This window comes from Medicago truncatula, chromosome 2 (assembly GCF_003473485.1).
Source record: "Medicago truncatula cultivar Jemalong A17 chromosome 2, MtrunA17r5.0-ANR, whole genome shotgun sequence".
In the NCBI taxonomy this organism is placed as follows: Eukaryota; Viridiplantae; Streptophyta; class Magnoliopsida; order Fabales; family Fabaceae; genus Medicago; species Medicago truncatula.
This window is the reverse complement of record NC_053043.1, coordinates 15,415,847-15,438,699: the sequence shown is the minus strand read 5'-3', so window position 1 is coordinate 15,438,699 and position 22,853 is coordinate 15,415,847. Positions and strand designations below refer to the sequence as shown.

Here is a 22,853-nt window from a genome sequence, read left to right as displayed (position 1 = left end):
TAGCTCTATGACTAAATCGTTGTAGGAACATGATGAGAGTAGTAATGTTATGATTCGTTGGACGAGTACTAAAATGATATTAAGGGCATCGATTAAGGAACAAATGTAGTAAGTAATACACTGGAACTTTGTTGTTAACTTTTTAAAAGGATAAAAAGTGTTATTTTCACTTTAAAACTTCATTTATAAACTTCCTTAATTAATGCCCTAGGGACGTCGGTTAACATGAATTATAAATAAAAATAAAGGACAATAGATAATTTTGCCTTTTTTTTTTTTTTGTTACCAAATCTGTAAGAAAAAAAGGAAAAAAAAAAAAAAAAAGATAAATCAAATATATTTTGGTACCATAGTATAAATAAATTCGCAAAATGCTTTTTAGCTCGCAAACGTAAGGTGTAGCTTATTCTACTTTTCTAGGGCAAACACAAAAAAACTCGTCTCTCAACCAAACCTTCTTCCTTCATCTCGGCGGCGATGGCGACAGCTTCTGTGGTTCCGGCGAATCGCCGACGAACGGTTACGGCGAACGAGGACATGGATTTCGAAACAACCGAAGGCGTGAAAGCAATCGGAAGCTTTGAAGAGATGGGGATAAAAGACGATTTGCTTCGTGGAATCTACCAATACGGATTTGAGAAACCTTCTGCGATTCAACAGCGTGCGGTTGCCCCGATTATTCAGGGAAGGGATGTTATTGCTCAGGCGCAATCTGGTACTGGAAAGACCTCGATGATTGCCTTGACGGTTTGTCAGGTTGTTGATACCTCCGTCAGAGAGTGAGTTTCTTCTTCAATCTTGCTTTTGATTTTTGTTGTGTTAGTTAATTTGTTTGGATTTGGAATTTGAAGAGAAAATTTGAAGTAGAGATTAATTTGAGATTGAATTTCAAGATTAGGTTTTTTTAGGGTAATTAGGGGTTTTGAGGTTCGATTCATGTTTTCTTGTGTTAATTTGTTTGGATTAGCCATTGGAAGAGAAAAGTATAAGTAGAGAGTAATTTGAGGTTGAATTCGTTGATTAGGGTTTTTCAGGGTAATTAGGGTTTTTGAGTTAGCATTAGTGTTTTTGTGATACTGGATTATATGGATTTAAGATTCTTGAAGACATTAGAGAAAGTTTAATGAGGGATTTGGTCCCTGTATTCATAACAAACGATAAAATAAAGTCAAACTGTTCTTATTTAAGCTATAAAAACTGATTTCTTAAGCTGTTCTGGTGGCTGGAGAGCTTATGCAAATAAGCTGAAAACAGATTATTAAAATAAGCTGTTAACGGCTTATGAACATGCCGTAAGTTGTTACCATAAAATGTCCCAAACAGTCTCACAAATGCTTATGCCAGTAGATAAGCTCAAATAAGTCAATCCAAACAGGCCTTGTATGTTTTGGATGGGTTGTTTTCAAGGGAGAAAATTTTAGAGTTGGCTCATCTAGAGTGAGTGTAGAGTAGAGTGAGGAAGTCAATGATTTATATTTCAAGACATTATGATTTGTTATGGGTGCATGTAATACTGGCATTTGGTTTGTTAATGAATGCTTAATAACTTAATAAGCTGCTTGCATTAGAGATACTTGAATATTTTTTTTTAAATTTGAAGTGAATGTAGGACTTGATGATTATTGTTAGAGTGAAAGTAATAAAATGATTATTGTTCGTATTTTGTATAGACTATATACTACGGTTACTATTCTGATATAGTTCTTTTAATTTATAAATGAAAATTTGATGTTTTTCACTTTTTGTCCTGGAGATTTTTAATCATTTGGTATATGCATAACCTCAATGATGTGTGGTTTGCTCGGAACAAAGTACATCAGTTTATTAATGTGTGTCCAATTTTGTTATATCTTGACAGAGTGCAAGCTTTAATTGTGTCTCCGACAAGAGAACTGGCCTCACAGACTGAGAAAGTTATATTGACAATTGGGGATTTTATCAATATACAAGCCCATGCTTGCATTGGAGGAAAAAGTGTGGGAGAAGACATTAGAAAACTTGAGCATGGAGTTCATGTCGTATCTGGAACTCCTGGCCGAGTCTGTGACATGATAAAGAGGAGAACATTGCGCACCAGGGCTATCAAGTTGCTAGTTCTGGTAATTAATTGATTCTACTTTCCGATGCTTGATTTTATGTTTTTTCCTTCTTTCTCGTCATGTGTCAAGGATTGTCTCATATTTTTCTTTTCAAATTCAGGATGAATCTGATGAAATGTTGAGCAGAGGGTTTAAAGATCAGATTTATGATGTGTATAGATATCTCCCACCGGATCTTCAGGTTCTCTTTACCTTGATGCCCTCATTTTTGTCACTGTTTTTGGAGTTGAATTTCTGCAATTTGAAATCTTATTATATGCTTAAAACAAACTAAGGTGACATGGATAGTTAGTTTTTGTAAGTAGAATTCATAATGGCTTAAGGATTAACAGTGACATTAAACAAAAATAGTATTGAATATTGGATTTTAGACATACCAATTTCCTGGTCAGACAAAATGTGCTATTAAATAGGGAGGGATATAAGAGGTTTGTAGTGTTCCTGTTTGATAATTGGATTTAGTGACCTGGCATCATATGGAGTCACGTTATGTTTCAACCAACCAATGTAGCTGTTTATTTTTTCGTAATACAAGCTGGTAGCAGTAACCATTTCATTTGTGTTCTTGAATGAAGAACCTAAGTGAAGTGATAAGGTTCTGATACAGATTTTTATAAATATGTTGTCTTTATTTGGTTTTCAAACTTGTGTCGGCCAAATTGCCTAAAATTTTAGCTCATTTTATAACTTAACTATTATGCATCTTTAGGGTCCTTGATCCCAGTTAATGTTTGTTATGGACGTTTTAAATTTGTGGAACAGTCTTGTCTTTATTCTTTCCAAAATTATGTAGTGTCTGAATCATTTTTTTAATACTGTGTAGGTTTGCCTTATTTCTGCTACGCTACCTCATGAGATTCTGGAGATGACAAACAAGTTTATGACAGATCCTGTGAGGATCCTTGTAAAGCGTGATGAATTGACATTGGAGGTAAGCAATTGCTTTTATTGTCCCTGTGCTTTCTGATGTTTTACTGGGTATTAATACAATAACCCTGCCTCCTTATTACAGGGCATCAAGCAATTTTTTGTTGCAGTTGAAAGGGAGGAATGGAAGTTTGATACTCTGTGTGATCTATATGATACTCTCACCATTACTCAGGCTGTTATATTCTGTAACACCAAGCGGAAGGTAAAAGAAAACTATCAAGGATCCGTAGGATCAGTATGGTAGATTATTAGATTCTATACTCTTTATTTGCACATGTTGATCAGTTTACAGTTTTTATCTTATCATTATAATTATCACAGTTAATATATATATTCCCTTTGGAACAGGTTGACTGGTTAACTGAAAAAATGCGTAACAATAATTTCACCGTCTCAGCAATGCATGGTGACATGCCTCAAAGAGAAAGAGATGCCATTATGGGTGAATTCCGTGCTGGAACAACCCGAGTATTAATAACAACCGATGTTTGGGCTCGTGGACTTGATGTACAACAGGCAAGTTATCTGTCCAGTGTGCATTTTATTATTATTATTATTATTATTATTATTATTATTATTATTATTATTATTATTATTATTATTTGTGCCTCTAAAATATGATGAATTTACATTGCTTAAATATTTGGTAAAGATACTGCATGGATTATGAAATGCTTCGCCAATATGCCAAGAGCCATGTTATTTCAGTTGCTTAGGTTGTGTTTCTGTTTCAATGTATGTGTTTGGATTACTGATGAAGGGTGTCAGTTGATCATGTCTCCTGTCAATCGCTATTTGATGTAGTAAAGATAAAGATGTTTGATTGTTTTGATTCAATAATAATTTTCTTGTCAAAAAAAACGTGCTTTTGCATTAGGTTGAGAAATTTGCAACAAGATTTACATAAACTTGCAGTAAAAAAATATCTGAACATCTAGTTTAGAAACAGTCGATTAAAACTCAATGTTAATGTAATCAATTTTACAAAATCAAGTTTGTTTAAAATCATGTTTTTCAAATTCTCACCCAAACAGAAAGTGTTAAAAATAACTGCTGGCCTGAAGAGAAGTAGACAGATGTTCTTATCACAACTAGGAATAACACAACTGTTTAGACTGACAAACTTATTTAGTATACCGATTGTTGGGCATAAGCGTTCCAATTGCTCATTGTGATTCTAATTCTGCAACTATGCTTTTCCTTTGCTGAATATTTGGTGGTGGTAATAATTATGTGCCCTGGGTGTGTCATTTTTTAGTAGGGTGCAGGTATGCACTAATATAGTAACATGTTTTTGTTTATAAGTAATGCAAACAAATTAAAATTTCTTAACATCCGTTTGATATTGATCATGCAATTGCTTCTGTTATCAGGTTTCTCTAGTTATCAATTATGACCTTCCAAATAATCGAGAGCTCTACATTCATCGGATTGGTCGTTCTGGACGTTTTGGGCGAAAGGTATTTAATTGTTTCTTAACTCAAGTAGTTAGTCTAATTTTCATATCTGAAACTGTTTTACACTGGAGGATTTTGAGAGTTATCGATTTATTTACAAGTCTTTTAGTACTCACATGCTCTGATTTGGTTTCCTGCTCTTTGTTCGATATACATTACTTATGGTTGGGCCGATCATGGTTTTGCAGGGTGTTGCAATAAATTTTGTTAAAAGCGATGATATCAAGATTTTGAGAGATATTGAGCAATATTACAGTACCCAGATTGATGAGATGCCAATGAATGTTGCTGATCTTATATAAAAGGACAAGGCAGTATGCTGAGTGGAGTGCGTTTGTCAAATTTGTGGTAGGAATTAGTGTTTGATTGTGGTTTCGTTTTGATACCTCTGTGATGTTCTTCTGAAACTTTTGACATTTGGTGTATTAGATTTTTAGTGTGCTCGACTGTACCACAGGGATAATGTTTTTCTTTGTTGAAATGGTTGAGACTTGAGATCAATTTGTAAATTGAGTTGGAATGCTTTGTCCATTGCTTACATTCGATGTGGAATATCTAATTTTGTGATTCAAATGATACGTGATTGTTTTGACGAGGTTTATTATTTAGCTAATTTATGTGTAATATTTATGTATTTATCTTATTTTAGATTACGAGAAGTGAAATTTTAGACCACACCAGTTAAGTTTGAATCACTGTTCAGGGATTCCTTCGTTCTGGGATTTAACACCGTGAACTTTGAATTTGCTTGTTGGAAGAATTCACTGATATGCAAATGAATTGCAACCATGTCATATGAGAATGAGTGAGTATGGATCTAGAGAAGCTATTTTCGACATGCTTGGGTGGTAGTATATTTTCACTTACCCGCTACCTACCTTGCGTAAGGTTTAGTCAGTTTAGAGTAGTTTTTAGTTCACAAGAGTTTTTTGATTAAAACAAATTTTAGTTTTGTCTTTCAGGAAAAGTTTTTATGAACTTGATGCATATTTGTAGAAGTAGAAATTATTGTTTTTATGAACTTTTCCTGAAATTAATTTTGGAAGATGTAATAAAATAATCAGGGAAATGCTAACCTTAACAAGGCTGGATCCTTAATATGTCAACTCATATTTATAGCCTATATCAATCACTCGCAATTTTTGATATAGAACTTTATCGCCTAATTTACTATATAGTTAAATACTGTTGTTAATAATTTTGGGTTTCTTAATATGTATCTTTGGTACAAGTTAGAACAACTCTAAAATTAACTAGGATATGATGTTTTTTTTCTGGAAATTTTTAAAGACAACGTCTTTGTTTGAAGTGCACATTGGAGATTTGGGACAAAAATTTATGTCCATTTATATCGTTTTAAACATATGCATCCATCTGACTACAATCTAAAGCAAAATTTAATAATTTTGTACCCAAAATACCCTTACAAGGTTTGGCTCACACAAATGCATCACCAAACCATATTTTTTCTAAAACTTTTCTTTGAAAAATCCATAGATTCATTGACTAAATATAGGATCATTAATGCAATAAAATTTTGAGACTATAAAAGAATAAAATACTTTAACCAAAACATTTTTACTACAGATCAAAATTTTCCTTAAGACAAAATGCATATTTAAATGGTGCAATCTATTATCATTCATAATTCATATCTAGAATTCATAATTCTTTTCTTTAAGCAAAAAATCAAACATACAACCAGTTTTAGTGATATCGACTGCATATTTAACTTTTTTTTTTTTTTTTTTTTTTGTGACAAATTCATGTCATTCCCTCTAGCAAGCTTTATGGCATGACACAAATAATATTACCCTTTAAAGATTATATATAATATATCTACCGTAATATGATGACATATCTTCTTCACACTCTTTCATTTGGACTGTTCAAGGATTTAAGCTATTGAACAAAAATGAATACAAAGTAATGTGTGTGTGTTCTGAAAAATGTACACGTTTGGTATTTATTGGTAAACATTAGTCCTACTGTTAAAACAACATGGCCTACGTAATGTAGCATTACAAGTTAATTACGTTGGTAGTGTGTGAATTCTCCCATTTTCAGGGTACTATGACGCCCCGTTTTTGTTTTGATCTTCTTTCATTAGTGACATTTTTTGTTTCTTTAATCTGTGTGCAATGCCTCCTTAGAACGTATTTTTGTGCCCACAATTATAAAAATGAAGCTCAGAGATGTCACATTTTAAACTTTTGCATAGACACTGAAAGTTCACTTTAATTATAAAATAGACGTATAATCAACTCGACTGATATCCTTACAAACTACTTAAATGCATTCCTAAATCTAACCAGGAGACATCAAGGCTAATCATTTTCGCCTTTATTATTGCCCACAGAGCATTGGGTTACCTACCCATGATGAGTTTCAGATAACACCAGTCACCAAAACGACACAAAAGCTTTTTAATGAAGAAAGTTTTCGTAACATATAAACTAGGTTTTTGCGAACACATATAGACAAAGAAAGAAAGGATGAATAGTCAAAAATCATTAAAGACAATACATACATACATAAATAAGAGAAAAACAATTATACACATATATCATATGATATTGAATGAGCATGTTATCATGAGTGAACAAGTGAAACATTTATTGCAATTTGCAAGGAATCATTAAGGACATGAGGATGCACAATGTCATGTTCATACTAGTCGTAAGGCAGTATGTTCAAATGCATTGACACTTAGATAATTAACATGTGAGACAACTATGAACATGTGAGACATTTAGAAAACATGCAAGTCATTTTCTAACATGTTAAGAATCTAGAGGCATGTTGAAAATAAGCACATAACATTCAAGAATCAAAATATAAGAGGCATGATATGTTATCAAACAATCCTAAGTCATCATGTTATGGTCAAGTAAATAATAAGTTGACAAATAACTCAAGTACCATATTTCTCCTTTTCGTGTCTTGTGTTTTCTTACTCGCTTTGAACCTCGCTGCCATATCGTCTAGCTCTCATAAGGCGTAAACACGCAGCATAACTCCATCCTTGGATTCAAATACATTCATAAATAATAGAGTGAGAGAATAAAAGATACTCTCTTGATGTTAATCATAAGCAAAAGTTGGTTAAATAAAATTGATGCATTTAGTTTGAAATATGGAACAGATACACCAACTTTCAATTTGAGTGTTTAATTAAAATAATTATATTCCCTCAAAAAATTAAAATAATTAATCATTGAAACAAAAATTTCGAACAGTTCTTAATAACAACGTGAATGGTTACCAACATGGAGAATTTGGTCTAACGAAAGAGTTAAAACTTCTACGTCGAACTTTAAACCTCCACCGAAAATCAAAATTATGTCCAATATATGCTTCAAAAATAATTACCTCCTTTGAAGAAGACTTGTAAAAAAACAAAAAATTAATGTGGCTGGTTATAACTCACTAAAAATAAGTTAAAACTTAATTTTAGCACTGAAGTTTAAAGATGCTGTAACTAGTTTACATTTTGAAGTGTCTCAATTATGTTAGAAAACATACTAGTACAGTAGTACTCAGTACTAGTACGTGCATCAGTATCATTAGGTTTTCATTTTCGCCCCTCACCTCACCCCAACCAACCCAACCGTGCAAACAATTTTTAAGGCACAACATATAAGTATTATTATTTTTTTTTTTGACAAAATATAAGTATTATTTTTTTTGTTACATAACATATAAGTAATTTAGTGCTGTTTGTGAATGACAAATTTAATTTGATACAATTTTAAATTTATTAGTGTCAATGAATTTTTATAATTATAAGAAATTATTGATTACTTTTTCTATTTTTAATTAAAAAAATGAAACTTAGTTTTTTCTCTTCTAAATATAGTATATATTTCACAAGGATAATTTTGTCAATTAAATATATACGTTTTATCATGTACTATCAAGTATGTAAAAATACATGAAATAATATCATATTGTTATCTTATTTCTTATCACACGCGCACCAAAAACATAATAGGATAATTGATTATCCTACCACTATCATATCTTATTCTTATCTAGCACCTTATTATATCATGTTTATCAAACGGACCTTAAATCTCCGCCGAAATTCAAATTCAATGTCCAATATATGCTTACAAAATAATTACCTACTTTGAAAAGGACTTATAAAAAACAAAAAATGAGGTAAAACTTCCCCTAAAAAAACGAGGTAAAACTTAATATTAATTTTAGCACCGAAGTCTGAAGATGCTCTTAGAGCATCCATAATTGTTGGGCAAATTCTATGGTACACTCAAAAATTTGAGTGTACCGGTACACCAAATCATCAAATTCATATTGAAACGAGTTGTTTTTAAAAAAAAAAGAATTGTTTTCTATCATTAACAATTACAATAATTAGATCTTAGTTACCGAAAGTGTCGACGAAATAAAATTTTACATTTTTTGAATTTTTGTTACATATAACAAAGAATATTTATTATTTTTTATGAGAAAATGTTAAAAATTTAATATGATTCTTATAAATAATGAAATGATGTTTATTCTTATAAAATGATGTCTTATAAAATATAAATATTGATAAATAACTCTTTATTTCATAAAATAATCGTTAAATTATAAATATTTGAAGCAGGAGTACCGGTACACCTCAATTTATAAGGTGTACCGTAGAAGTTCCCCAAAAATAATTACCTTCTTTGAAGAGGACTTATAACAAAAAAAAACAAAAAACCAAAAACAAAAAATTAACATGGTTGGTTGTAACTCACTTAAAATGAGATAAAACTTCCCCTACAAAATATGAGGTAAAACCTGATATTAATTTTAGCATCAAAGTCTTAAGATGCTCCTAGAGCATCCACAATGGTGGATGCTTCACATATTTAACACCGGAATGAATAAGCACATTCATTGTGGAGAGAAAATGTTCGATGCTTATAGAGAAAGGTGACTACGTAATCACACTCTCTCTCTTTAATTTTCATGGATCATACGTGATAAATTGTATCAAAATTTTTTGTTGAAATACAATCACATTGAGCTATTAATAACCTATTTAATAACTATTTTTCTAAGGTGCTGGATTGGAGAGATTTTCATCTTGAAGTTTCTCATTTATGTTGGAAAACATACTAGTACTAGTACGTGCATGTTTTCACTTTCGTCCCTTGAAGCTTCTCAGATATGTTGGAAAACTTACTAGTACTAGTACATTCATGCTTTCATTTTCGTCCCTTGAAGTATCTCAGTTATGTTGGAAAACATACTAGTACCACTAATGCATGCATGTTTTCATTTTCGTCCCTCACCCCACCCAACCTAACGTTGTCTGCTTTTTATGTTTAGATCCGTCGTTACTCTGCCGTCTTTTATGTTTGCATTCCGATGCCATTGAGATAGGTCAACGCTAGTCATCTCAATTCTAATTAATTTATGAGCTGTATGGAACACATATTTCCACATCAGCAAAATATTCAACTTTATACCTTGACTACAAAAGATTCGTTTGTGTTTGTACCATAACAAAAATAAATAAATGGATACTAAGTTTTTCTATAAATATAGGATTCCTTTAAATAAATCAAACAATTAAGAAAGTTGGTCATAAATCCACTTTGTTTTGTTTTGTTTGATGGTGTTGATTCAAGATTTTGGAGTATATTATTCTTCAACGTTTTAGGTTAAATTTTTTTCGATTTCTATTTGAATGACTTATTGCATGCTTGGGACGGCGTCCAAATGTGCCCAAACGCACGACTGTGTAGAAACTTGCAATTATAGTTTCACAAAAATCACATCAAATTAAAAGTGTATTGAAAAGTGAAAAATATGATGCAAACTCCAATCAAAACACTCAATAACTTTTGTAAAATTAAAGTTTTTAGAACATTACGATGTATCTTAGTGTGATTCTAACAAGTTATCATGGCATCGTTATCTCTTACTATTTGGTTTTTTTTTTTTTTTTGAATCAACAAATTTTATTAAAAATCAAATCCCTGCTCAAGACGAATAGAGACTGGTGAAACAGATAATACAAACGAAAGGCGCCGTATATAGACGAAACACCCAAAAAATAAACACCATAACAACCCTTACACACAAAACACCTAGTCAAACCCTACCTGACAACACCCACCAAAATAAACATCACCACCTAAAAACATACCCCTTCACGAAACCACCAAACATGCATTTAGAGTGCTTTACCTAATTTTTAGGCAAATTATACTATGTGATCATTTATGTTAGATGTATGCACTAAATTAATCTTCTAAGTTTTTTGTTTTTTACTAAATGGTCATCTACTCCATAAAACCTGTACAATGTTACCTATTATCAGTAATTTTTCCAGCTACGTTAGTGTTCTTCAAACTCATTGTGTGATTCAAACTCATAAATTGCTTGGAAGAAAACGAGTTTTTTTTGGGCAATCTTGGTAAAAAAAAAAAAAAATAGTTGGAACCCAAATTAGAGAAGAATAAATCATAGGTGCAATCTTGGTTCATGATGAATAACCAATTTTCTAATTCTTTTTCTCGGTTTTTAGGTATATTCATCAAACTTAAAAATTGAAAGCCAAAACTCATTTTATCTCTTAGGTTGTAGTTTCTTGAATCAATAAGCATGCACAAACCAAAATCAAGAACCAAAAATAAAGATGCAAGAACCAAACTTCATTTCATCTTTTTTAGGTTGTGGTTGTAGTTGCATGAAACAATAATAAGAATCAATAGAGATGCAAGAATGATTAAAAATCTACTTTGATTATCAGCTGGAAAATAAATCGTTGAGTTCAACATTAATTCAAGATAAATTTTCTTTCTACTATTTTTTTAAAGCCAAACTGGAATTCCCTGGGCACTCTGAAGACTACCCTACCCTAAGCCATTAACAGGAGCAAAGTAAAGAATACATTGAATTGAAATGACAACTCATACCTGTTAGACTAATTAATGATAACTATGCTCTTTTTGTTATGATTCCTCAATTTAAATCTTACTTCAGTGGACTACTGAAAAAAAATGAAAATGATCATATACATATACATATACTAGTATAATATGTTGCTGGTTTGGTACGCTTATTATTTATTTAATTTATTCATTAAATCCTTGTTAACACATTTGACCGTATAATATGCTTGTAGAAAATGACAAACTCATGCCTGTATAATACGAAACCCTAGATAATTACGTACAAAACATGTTATCATATATAAATCTTTATTGCATGAACTAAAATTTCGATGAAACATAAATCTCAATTTGAACTTTTCTATCCATACAACATATATCCGAAAACAATACATAACCATATTATTTCCATAGCATCCAAAACAAAATTGGTGGTCTCAACAGCCATCCCAAGATGATAATGGAAAATCCTAGCTTTGCATGCAAATACCATTACCTCAGCATGTATTTTTTTTCATACACATATATGACATAAATAATAATTTAAACATTCTTATTTAGCAATAAAAATTTACCAATTTTATTATAATTTAATAGTAATAATGGTTTAGGATAGTGGGGCCCTTTGAGGAGCACCTTTTCTTCTGCTTCCAAGAGAGAGGACAATGCCAGGGAGGAATCTGTTGGATTTGTTCTTCTTGGTGATTTTGTTGCTGGTGGCCTCTTCTTGGTGAGTGATGGAGTAATTAGAAGAACTTGGGCCAATGTGGTTGTTATCTTCATCAATTACCTCAGATCCATCCATTCTTAGTCCCTCGAATTGTGATATTCCTAAGTCAGATTCATCAAATCGATGTAAAATGTTGGACAAACTTTGACCCTCGTATACCATGAAATCCACCTGCATTTATGTATTTATTATTGTCACAATAATTGTCTTTTTACCCATTTTTCTTTTTCTCAAAATAATTGTTACTTTAGAATATCAATGCAGTATTTATTAGTATTTTTTTCATTATAATACCCTTATTTATTGAACTTCATCCAACTTAACTACTCCACTAACTACAATTAATAAGGGTGTTTTAGTAAATGATATTAATTTTATCATCAAAATCAACACAATTAATCATCTTCTTAATAACCGTGCATCAACCTTAAACGACTATTATTTAAAGACGGAAGAAGTATTTTCTTTCATGTTTTAACCAAGTATAGACAAAAATGAGTCAAAAAAGTTGATATATTTCATCCATTTTATTATAGTGAAACCCTAATTCATCACAGTATACAAACGGAACAATAGTTGTTCTATAGTCGCAGAGGTAGGCATCATTAGTCAAACTGCGTTAACAAAGATCTTGTGTTCATTGCCTTTTGTCTTAGTTTTTTATTAATCTTTTATTATTAGTTGTTGTTCTAACAGGACACTCTCTAGTACTCATCATCTTATTGTGTGAAATTCATGTGGATACTACACTATGAAAATAGATCCCACATAAAATAGTGAGACCCAGATGAGTCACCCAATATGATAGTGAAGAGAGTGTTAGAAAGAGGCAATTGAATCCTCTCATTCCCTCATTTTCACCTTCAGCCTCCTTCCATAATTTGTTTCTATCTCTTCAAGAGAGTGTTCATAACATTTCTCTTTAATTAATTACACTATTCTCTCCTCAAATGTTAATAATTAACTATTAACTATTTAAACTTTTAAACAAAAAATAAAGTGTGTAAAACTATTTTATGTAAATATATAGAGTAAATTACACTATCATTCTCATAATGAAGCTTAAATTACACTTTTCTCTCATCGCATATTAAAATATATACCCACTCTTCTTTTGAGAAGTAAACACCGAGAAAATTATACTGTCACATGCATCATACGAACTAATCACCCTCCTCAATAGCCCAAACCATATTGCAAAAGTAATTGATGTGTAAAAAGCCACATGCATCAAACGAACCAAAGTTAAACTTGAGGTATAATAAAATCCATCTTTTGAGGAATGATGAATGAACTAATCACCAACACGGACATATTCATGTACCAACAACCCCCTACGACAAATGCAACAAGCATCGACAATCCTTTCAAGCCAAACGAACCCAAACTGCATGGAACCAGATCTGAGAAATCCAAACATCATCCGAACGAAAAATAGAATCCAACACAACACCGACGAGGTTTTGAAGAAAAATGTGAAAGAACATAACCTAGAACCAAAATTCTAGATGCTTCTTGAACCTGTGACGAGACACACGACGAGCACCAAGAATCATGAACACCGACATTTAAGTCAAAATTAAATGGCGAACGCGAAACACCGGCACAAAAATCAATCCAATTCGTAAATCTCACGAACACCAACATACTCTTAGGGTTATTGAGACAATCACATCAAACCATAACGAGCAAAACGAAACCCGATCCAGCGACCACAATACATTGGGAACTAACCCATGTGTTGAAAATATCAACAATAGGTTAAGAACCATAAGCCACCACTGAAACGTGAAAGAACAAAGCTGGCGAAAACTAGAGACTTATCGGGGTTGCGCATACAAAGTGGTACACAACCCTTGAAGGGGTTTGAGGTGAAGCAAAGAGTGGAGATGTGGTCCCAACACCTTGTCTCACCGACGACATGGTGTACATCATGAAAGAACGAGATTTGGATTAGGGATGGAGGGAAGTGGCGGATGAGAGTGTGTGTAGATTTATCATAAAAGGGAAGAACCGTATAATTCAACCATAAACCATCTTTCTTGTGAGGAGAGTAAAATTTTTCTCTATTATATTTTGCGTAAATGGTATAAAGTGAGTATATATGGTTATTATTTTGCGTAAATGAAATTTTTCTCTATTATATTTTTCTTGTGATGAGAGTGTGTTGTACATTTTTTATGGTATAAAGTGAGTATATATTTTACATTATAGAGAAAGGTATTGAAATTTAGTATCTTACAAAGGAGAAAAATATAATTTACTCAAATATATTATTATGTCTCCACCCGCTAGATTTAGTTAAAAAAAAGTACCAAATATGTTTTTATAAATAATGTAAAAAGAAAAAAGTTAATGCAAAATGTATCACACGTTGAAATAAGATTGACAATACATGTAAACATTTATATGCATAATTGTTTTTTTACTAATTAAGTTTTTATGCATAATTGTTAAACCCTTAAAAAAATCATTTGTAACAACCGATTAACTTTTTAAAAGAACAACCAATTAATTTTTATGGACCGATATGATAATTGTTTTACGTATATCTAATTAAATTACATCATGATACCATTTTAGTATAACAAATCGTAAAATATCTTCACAAATATCAAATAGTGTGACATTATTAATGAATATTTTTTAAAAATTACACCCACAATTTTTACAAATGATTTAAACTTTTCTTTTTTGAAAAAATTAATGAAATTCTTATAATAATAAAATATAATTTTTTATGCACTATATAGTTCACATCATCCACTTTTCTCCTAAATAAAAATGAGATTTTAATGAAGTTTTTTGATAGTGACTTAAAGCTGTAAAAAATAAATACATTTATCAATTCTATAAATGGTAATTTTAAGTAGTTGGAAAATTAATTTACCCAAACAGGGGTCCTCATACAATTTGTACCTGTCATACTCATATCATATCATGACAATTCATCCACTGCTATATTTTTTTCCCAGTCTTCCTCATCATTTTTTTACCTCATGTCAAATGACCAGTGTCCTCCTTGTGATTTGTGAGGTTTTGGTGCAAATCATGAACTATTTTCTACTTCACTGTATCAAATATTACACATCTTTATCTTCTTTTATTATCATAAAATTTACTATTTTACTAAAAATAGTAAAAATTCAATTAATATCAAGAGGTTTATATTAGACACAACCAAAAACTTTATCTATGTGATCATGTTACTGAATAATTGGTTAGTTCCTTTTTCCATGAGTTATGACATCGAAAAAAGGAATGTCTCATCTTGTGTTAATTTATGGTGTAATTATATTAAATAAAACTTTTTCATTTGCAAAAGACTCAAATCCAAAACTTACGACAGAAATGGATTATCTACATCTGCAAAATGGTACGGTATAGTTGTATTGTAATAGTTGGCTCATAGATTGGTACTTCTGTCCGGTTTTATCACATTTTCTTCATTGTAATGCAGGCTTGCTCGTTGTCGTAATGCGATATTGTTTGAATTTACCGTCTTATTGTAGTGTTTGTTTGGTGCAACTTGACATATTAACTTCGATAAATTTCAGATTCAATCAATGACATAATCGTCAATGCTGCAGATCTGAAGATATGTTGTCATTTTATGCTATTAACTTGAATGTTGTTGGTTTGTTTGTAGATTGATCGTTTAAGTTTTTAAAGATGTTTAATTTGTGTATTTATTTATGATGGACTCTACCGATTTGAATAAAAGAATCGGATATTAATGAGCAACAGTTGATTTGTGTAAATTGAGAGCAAAAAGAGAAAGGAGATGCAAAAAAATGGGACAACAAACCTTGCATGAGAGAGAACAGAAATGGAATGGGTCCTGAAGAATCCTGTCACAAGTGAAGCAAGCATTGGTTGTAACTTTGCATGACTTTGATTGTGGCCTCTGATTTAAAAATATCACTTTCGCACTGTTAATAGTATAGGGCTGCAATCCAATACAACACAATTAAAAACTTTAATATTTTGACATACTAAGTTCCTCGCAAAAAAAAAATAAAAATTGACATATTATATCATCTATATTAATATCTTTTATTGAAGAAGCCAAAAACAATATATTAAAAACGAAGAGTCTCAATCAAGCATAAAAATGTACCTAAAAGAATCCGATACAGGCATTTTCCTTTAAATAACTATAATTTAGGGCAAATTATATGGTACATCCAACATTTTGAGTGTACCAGTATACCAAACATTCATTAAATTGGTTGTTTTTTGAAGAAAAAATAATTATTTTCTATCATGGATAATTATAATAATTAAATCTTATATATAATTCTTTAATTATAGTTTAAACATTAACCAAACCCACTTAGGTCACTGGTTGCAAGGCCAACTTTTAGACACTAATTTTGGGTCAACCTAATGGTCTCAATTTTGATTTTTGAAGTAGTATAAACCAATAAACAATCTCACTTTGTTGTCTAACCTGTATATTAGAACAATCAATGAGCTTTTCCAGATCATCCAATCGAATTACGTTGTGGTAAACATACCTTCTCACCTACAGCATCATGGTAGTATATATGAAATGAAAACTCTAATTATTGGTTAATCAAATAAAGAAGGTCAATAATAAACAAGTAAAAATAAAAAATGAAAACAAAAACAACCACCGTCCATTTTATATGAAAGTTTCTACGGTACACCCTTAAATTAAGGTGTACCAGTACACCTGTTTCATAAATCAATAAATTAACTATCATTTTTATGTAATAAAGAACTATTTGTCGACTTTTATATTTTAAAAAATATTATTTCCTAAGAACAAACATCATTTAATTGTTTACATTTTGTCGAATAAAATAATCAATATTCACTATTATGAGTAATAAAAAAACAAAAAAGTTGAATTTTGCTTTGCCGACACTTTTGAAAAATAAAATATAGTTATTATAATTGTAAATGATAGAAAATATTTTTATTCTAAAAAAAATACTTAAACTATTAATTTAAGGGAAATGCTAACTAGTGCTCTCAGAGCAATGATTAATGAAGTAAATATAGTAATTTTACATTGGAACTTGTGCATTCAACTTCTCAAAAGTATAAAAAAAAAAATGATATTTTCAACCTAAAACTTTCTTTTTTAGTTTCCTTAACCATTGCCCTAAAAACATCGGTTAGCATAATCCTTAATTTAAATATAAGTATACCAGTACACTCAAATTTTTCGAATACACCTTAGAAATTACCTTTTTATATATATCAACATAGTTAGCTTCTGTTAAAAATAATCAACAATGTTGGCTCAAGTTTCTATAATCTTCTCCTTTCTCTATTTTTTTCTTCATGTGGGGGCAAACTTAACTTCACTAGTTACTAGCATAGTTAATGAAATCTTGTAAACTTGGACGTCATATGTTTACTGTTTTTTTTACAGAATGTTTACTGTTTTCTAATCACAAATCAAAATTAAATTTAACAATAAAATAACTTACAAGAATTTAATTTTATACTAGTATACCATATAGTCATTATTATAAACCGAAATTCACATTTTAAATTCTTTTAATAAATAATGTATATGGTATAAAGATCATATATATCATTGAATAAATTTAAAATGTAAATACTTTAATTAAAGTCGAATATTCTTAATAATCAATCTAATTGACATGAATTGATTTCACCTCATAAATGATGAATATTTATAGCACAAAAATGATTGAACCCAATAAGAGAAACTACACAAAAACCAAATGACGTTAGAAACCCAAGTCAAAATCCACTAGTAAAAAGTTGGACAAGAATCGTAAAAAAAAAATTATATTAAAGTTACACTAACATGTGTTCTAAGAGTACATATAAGGACTCCATAGATAACAAGTTATTAATGAGAAAAATTAATTTTTAACTTGCTAAATAATAAATTAACCAAATTTTTAATGCATAATTTATATTTGAGGATCCTTAACATATAAGAATACTTTACAAAAAAAGTTTTGTCCTTAAATATTATATTATCTCCGTTCCAATTATAAGACCCTTTTGAGATTTTTTTCCTTCCATTTTATAAGAATTTTTTTGCTATTTCCAACTACATTAATTATTTCTTTACAAACATGCCCCTATTTATTATATATCTTTTTCTTCAATCAACAATAAATAGTATGTTGAAAAAATAAATTAACTCTCTTAAACGATAAAATTGTAAAAACAATAGTGATTACAAACAACTTTAATACAAATATTCACTTTCTTAATTCTCGTGATTTTGACAAAAATGTCTTATATATAGGGACAGAGGTAGTACTATCTCAAAATTTTTAGATGCATTTATTATTATTTTTTTCCCTTCCAAATACACTCTCTCATTAATACTATATAAAAAATTAACATTAAATATCTCTATATACAAATGATAATTTGATAATAATAACATATAGTATTTATGATAAATTTATAATTTCAAACATTTTTCTTTGGAGAAAGTATATATGATCCATGTTGGCTTAAAGCATTTGTACAATGATTTTACTCAACGTTTAATATCTTCACATAAATTTTGTCTTTAATGAAATGCAACTTTTTTTGGGAGAAGCAAATGAAAATGTTAGCCAAACCAACCAACCCATGGTGGTGTAGAAACCTTCCATAAATTGAAGAGGAAAAAAATTAAATGAAGTGTGAAATGAGGAATAATTTAAATAGAAGTGGTGGGTTCTTGTGCAAAAGATTAAATATAGGGCCTCAACATGAATTGGGAATCAATGGGTCAAACTTTTCGCTTTCAATGAAAGTAACAGCTGATAAAACCTTTGCAGGGAGAAATGGATAAAAAAGAGATCTTCCATTAATGGGAAAAAAACCAAAACCAAAAAGTAAGAACCAACTATAAGACATTTGGTGAACCCTTTTGGAAACCATATATAAATATGCATAAACATAGATATGGGGACACACCAAATACAATCAGACAATACTGCTCATTTTTTATTAGACAATTATTTACTACTTAATCAGAAACACATAAAAAATTGTGTGTTTTTGGGGGAATTGCAAACAATTCTAGACACCCTTTAAAAAATTAATTAATTTTATTTTTTAATTTTTAATATGTTGAATACACAAATTGTCATTAAAGATTCTTAAATAGTGCATTGAGCACGCTCCTTAACATTTTTACTCTTTTAAATAGCTTATTTTTTCATAGATAAAATTATAAATTACATATGAAATCACACAATTGTTAAGTTCGCTATTAGATTTAGATAAAGATGTTAAACCTAATAACATCAACAATGTCGGTTGATTAGACTTTAAGGACTTTAATAAAAGATAGTTATTCAGTTTACACAATTAGAATAAAGAATTATATCTATTATCTAAATTATCATCTACAACTAATAGATATATTCATTGTAAATACAACAAATTGAATTAAATAAAAAGGCAAATTAGAGATAATATGATCAATAAAATAGAAGTGGTTCAAAAATTATGATGCAAAATTTGTTTATAATTTATTCTGGAAGGATATAGAAAAGATCTAGCAGAAACAACCCTGTAACCCCATTAATTGACATAATTATGGAAAGTTTACAAAAGAGAAAATTGCATGGACCAAATTAAACCCAACAATTTTAACTTTACAACTTTTTTACTGCTTCATTTCCTCATGAGTGAAATTAAGAAAATACAACCTCACTTTTTTTTCTTTCCATTATAGTATACTTTAATTTCCAGATTGGGAGAATCCATAAGAGACATAATTTCAGTGAATTTTGTTTGCAGATAAAAAACATGAGGTGAAACCAATAAACATTTCCAAAAATAATTTTACAATAATTTCATGTAAAATTGCTTTGAAATTCATAAGCTATAATTGAACCATGTTCAATTAAATATTCCAAAAAGGATTAAAAAAAAAAAACCTTGAAACTGCCACCAAGGTAAATCCTCCAAAATTGCATGTCAGAGAGAAATTATAATCAAAGAAGGTCACGAGAAATTGATTATAAAGATAGAATTATGACAAAAACAAATAGATCCAGAAAACTCTCAAAAGAAGAACAAAAATTGTAGAAAAAAAGGACTAATTAGTAATTAGCTGTAGCTAGGTAGGAACAAGTGAAAATCCAAGAATTTCCAAATATCCATCAAACAATAAAAGGACCTAAAGATAACAAAGTTCCAAGAACATGAAAAGATGAACAAATTAATCCAAAAAAAATTGTCTACTTCAAAATTAACACCATCACGTGAAACTTTTCAATTACCCTTTAATCAATTGAAGTTGACAAGATGAAAGACATAAAAAAAAGTGACTCAAAAATATTAGAAAAACAATATAATATAACCAAAAAGAAGGGTTTACAATTGAAGAAAGTGAATTGAATTTAAGAAAGAATTGTTAATTATATATGAAAAAAATTGTGTGAAATTAATAGTGTATGGTATGATATAATATAATACCTGGAGAAGAGGATGAGAAGTATGAGAAGATAAGCAGTGGGGGCAGATGCTAAGACAACAGTGTAAGCAAAAAATGTTCTTCTCGTTCTTCCTTCGATTCTTGTGGACCCCACAATCACCAAAGAATGTTTCATCCATCAACCTCTCTAGCCATGCAGGTTTCATATTCATCATGTCCATATCCATGTCCATGTTCATGTCTCCTCTTGATGATGATGATGAAATTGAGTTATATGTACTAGTTCCCATCATCATGTCTCTCACCATTATTTTTTTTTAATAATTATATATAATAATAATTTGTAATTCTCTCTATCTTCAAACCTTACCTAGCTATTTATATATATATATATATATATATATATATATATATAGCTAGCTACCCTTCTTATAGCTACTTATCTTTAATTTCAAATATTTATTATGAGTTCAGACGAGACTTGTGTTTTGCTTTTACCAAATGGTTGTTGATGTTGATCTTTTTTAATTTAAATAATTTTTTTTGGGGGTGATGAAGGATGAGTGAGTGAGTGAGAGAGAAGAGAAGTTTATGTTTATGTTTATGAACCCTAGTAAAAAAAAATACAAGACCTCTCTATTATTCTGGCTATTTATAGAAGAGAGGAGTGTTGGGTTGTATAAAGAGAGAGAAAAACATATAGTAAAAAAAAATAATAAAAAAATATTAAATTTTTAAGAAATGTTGATGATGATATGGTGTAGAGAGAGATGGGAGAGATATGTCTGTGTGGTTTTAATGGAGGGAAGACAGCCCACCAATATGTACTATCTGTGCATACTAACAATTTTTGCTCTCAGTAGTCATCTGATCATCTGAGCACTCCACTATGACACCTTCATTTATTAAGGTCTCCCACCTTCACATTTGACCAAATGTCCTTCACCCCTCCTTCTATTTTTACAAACTATAAATATACAGTATGTTTTGTTTTCTCTCTTTTGTAGTATTTGGGTAAATGTTTGCCATTTTAGTTTATCAACTACTTAGTACTAACATCTTATCACTTAGTTATGTTTTTGCTTTCAATTTTGAGACATTACTTGTGTAATGAACCGCAAATATTCCTTATATTAGATGTGTTTTGGTGTCGGACACGTGTTGTGTTTGACGTTGATACGATATCGATATTTATAATTATATTAAATTATGTGATTTTTTTAAATTACTAACAGTATCGACGTGTCATTGTCTGTGTCGTGTTCGGTGTCTGTATTAATTTAAATAGAATCATCTCATATTTTTTTGAAGATATTAATCCTTGTAGAATTTTGATTTAATTCACTTTTGAGTATTTGATCTGAATTATATTAGAATTATATGTTTATTTGCATTTTGATCTATTTGTTAATAAAAATGTATTTTTGGTTATACATTTTTTTTGGGTACAAGGAATGCGGTTTTGGTTCGAATTCAAGACCGACTGGTTTATGGAAATTATGGTGGTAAGAGAAACAAATTAATGAACCACCGTCACTTTACATGTGTAGTAAATTTTTAATTCAAAACACTTATAAAATTTTAGAAAGGTTAATTCTATACAATTAACATGTGATATTATATATTTAAAAAAAAAACACGTGATCTTATATATAATTGTGTTTGTTTGAGAATTGGACATCTCCATCTGATTGATTGAAGAAGAAAAATTGTTGGACCTTCAATAAGCTTGGGACAACATTTGACAACATTCATGAATGACACAACTCTAAATGATTGTGTTTGGTTATGCTATTACGAAAATTGATTTTGATTGAATTGATTTTGAGTAAAAATGAATTGAACAAAAATTGATATATATTTAGTTATATTAAAGTAAAAAATGATTCTTATAGATTCATGTCTTCTTTGCAACCGATTTCCGACTCGAGGCAACTTGTTACGAAGAAATATAGTTCAGCTGAATAATTCTCTGTGTGTTTGGGTGTGAAGTTGTGGAAACGGCAGTTCACTTGTTTTTATCATGCGAAAATTATGGTTCCGTTTGGTCATTGATATCGGCTTGGTTAGGCTTGTCTTTGGTACATCATAACGATATACAAAAACACTACCATCATTTTTATTATATGGCGGGATTTCCTCGGCGTACTCATGCTTATTTTACAGGTATTTGGTATGCTTCTGTTTAGGTGATATGGAAAGACAGAAACAAACGTATCTTCCAAAACGAGGCATCACATTCTCTCGTTCTTATGGAGAAAATTAAACGCAACTCATTTTTTTGGATGAAAGCAAGGAACATATCTTTTAATTATTGTTTTTATGACTGGTGGAAAC

At 30.2% G+C, this 22,853-nt stretch overlaps 2 protein-coding genes across 2 annotated transcripts; one reads left to right on the top strand and one right to left on the bottom strand.

The window, feature by feature from the left end:
* The first annotated feature begins 367 nt into the window (after positions 1–367).
* Positions 368–5,099, top strand: LOC25488222 (eukaryotic initiation factor 4A-3). The gene is made up of 8 exons (XM_013607894.3): positions 368–779; positions 1,859–2,099; positions 2,200–2,280; positions 2,923–3,030; positions 3,112–3,231; positions 3,378–3,545; positions 4,403–4,489; positions 4,675–5,099. Exons 1-8 carry the CDS (start codon positions 478–480, stop codon positions 4,786–4,788), a joined length of 1,221 nt encoding a protein of 406 aa, XP_013463348.1. The 5' UTR covers positions 368–477; the 3' UTR covers positions 4,789–5,099.
* A 6,613-nt stretch (positions 5,100–11,712) lies between these two features.
* Positions 11,713–21,328, bottom strand: LOC11442762 (protein RGF1 INDUCIBLE TRANSCRIPTION FACTOR 1). Its single transcript, XM_039830461.1, has 4 exons — positions 20,558–21,328; positions 16,569–16,643; positions 15,924–16,064; positions 11,713–12,286 (listed from the first exon to the last, which is right to left on the bottom strand). The coding sequence occupies exons 1-4, from the start codon at positions 20,822–20,824 to the stop codon at positions 11,993–11,995; spliced, it is 777 nt and encodes a 258-aa protein (XP_039686395.1). The 5' UTR covers positions 20,825–21,328; the 3' UTR covers positions 11,713–11,992.
* Between the last annotated feature and the right edge of the window lie 1,525 nt (positions 21,329–22,853).

Coding starts and splice junctions, on each gene's coding strand:
- LOC25488222 (XM_013607894.3), top strand. CDS start 478: ATGGCGACAGCTTCTGTGGTTCCGGCGAATCGCCGACGAACGGTTACG. Junction 2,100..2,199: donor CTATCAAGTTGCTAGTTCTG/GTAATTAATTGA, acceptor TTTCAAATTCAG/GATGAATCTGATGAAATGTT. Junction 4,490..4,674: donor CTGGACGTTTTGGGCGAAAG/GTATTTAATTGT, acceptor ATGGTTTTGCAG/GGTGTTGCAATAAATTTTGT.
- LOC11442762 (XM_039830461.1), bottom strand. CDS start 20,824: ATGGTGAGAGACATGATGATGGGAACTAGTACATATAACTCAATTTCA. Junction 16,644..20,557: donor CTTCTCATCCTCTTCTCCAG/GTATTATATTAT, acceptor ATGATGCTGTAG/GTGAGAAGGTATGTTTACCA. Junction 16,065..16,568: donor TTGATTGTTCTAATATACAG/GTTAGACAACAA, acceptor ATTGGATTGCAG/CCCTATACTATTAACAGTGC.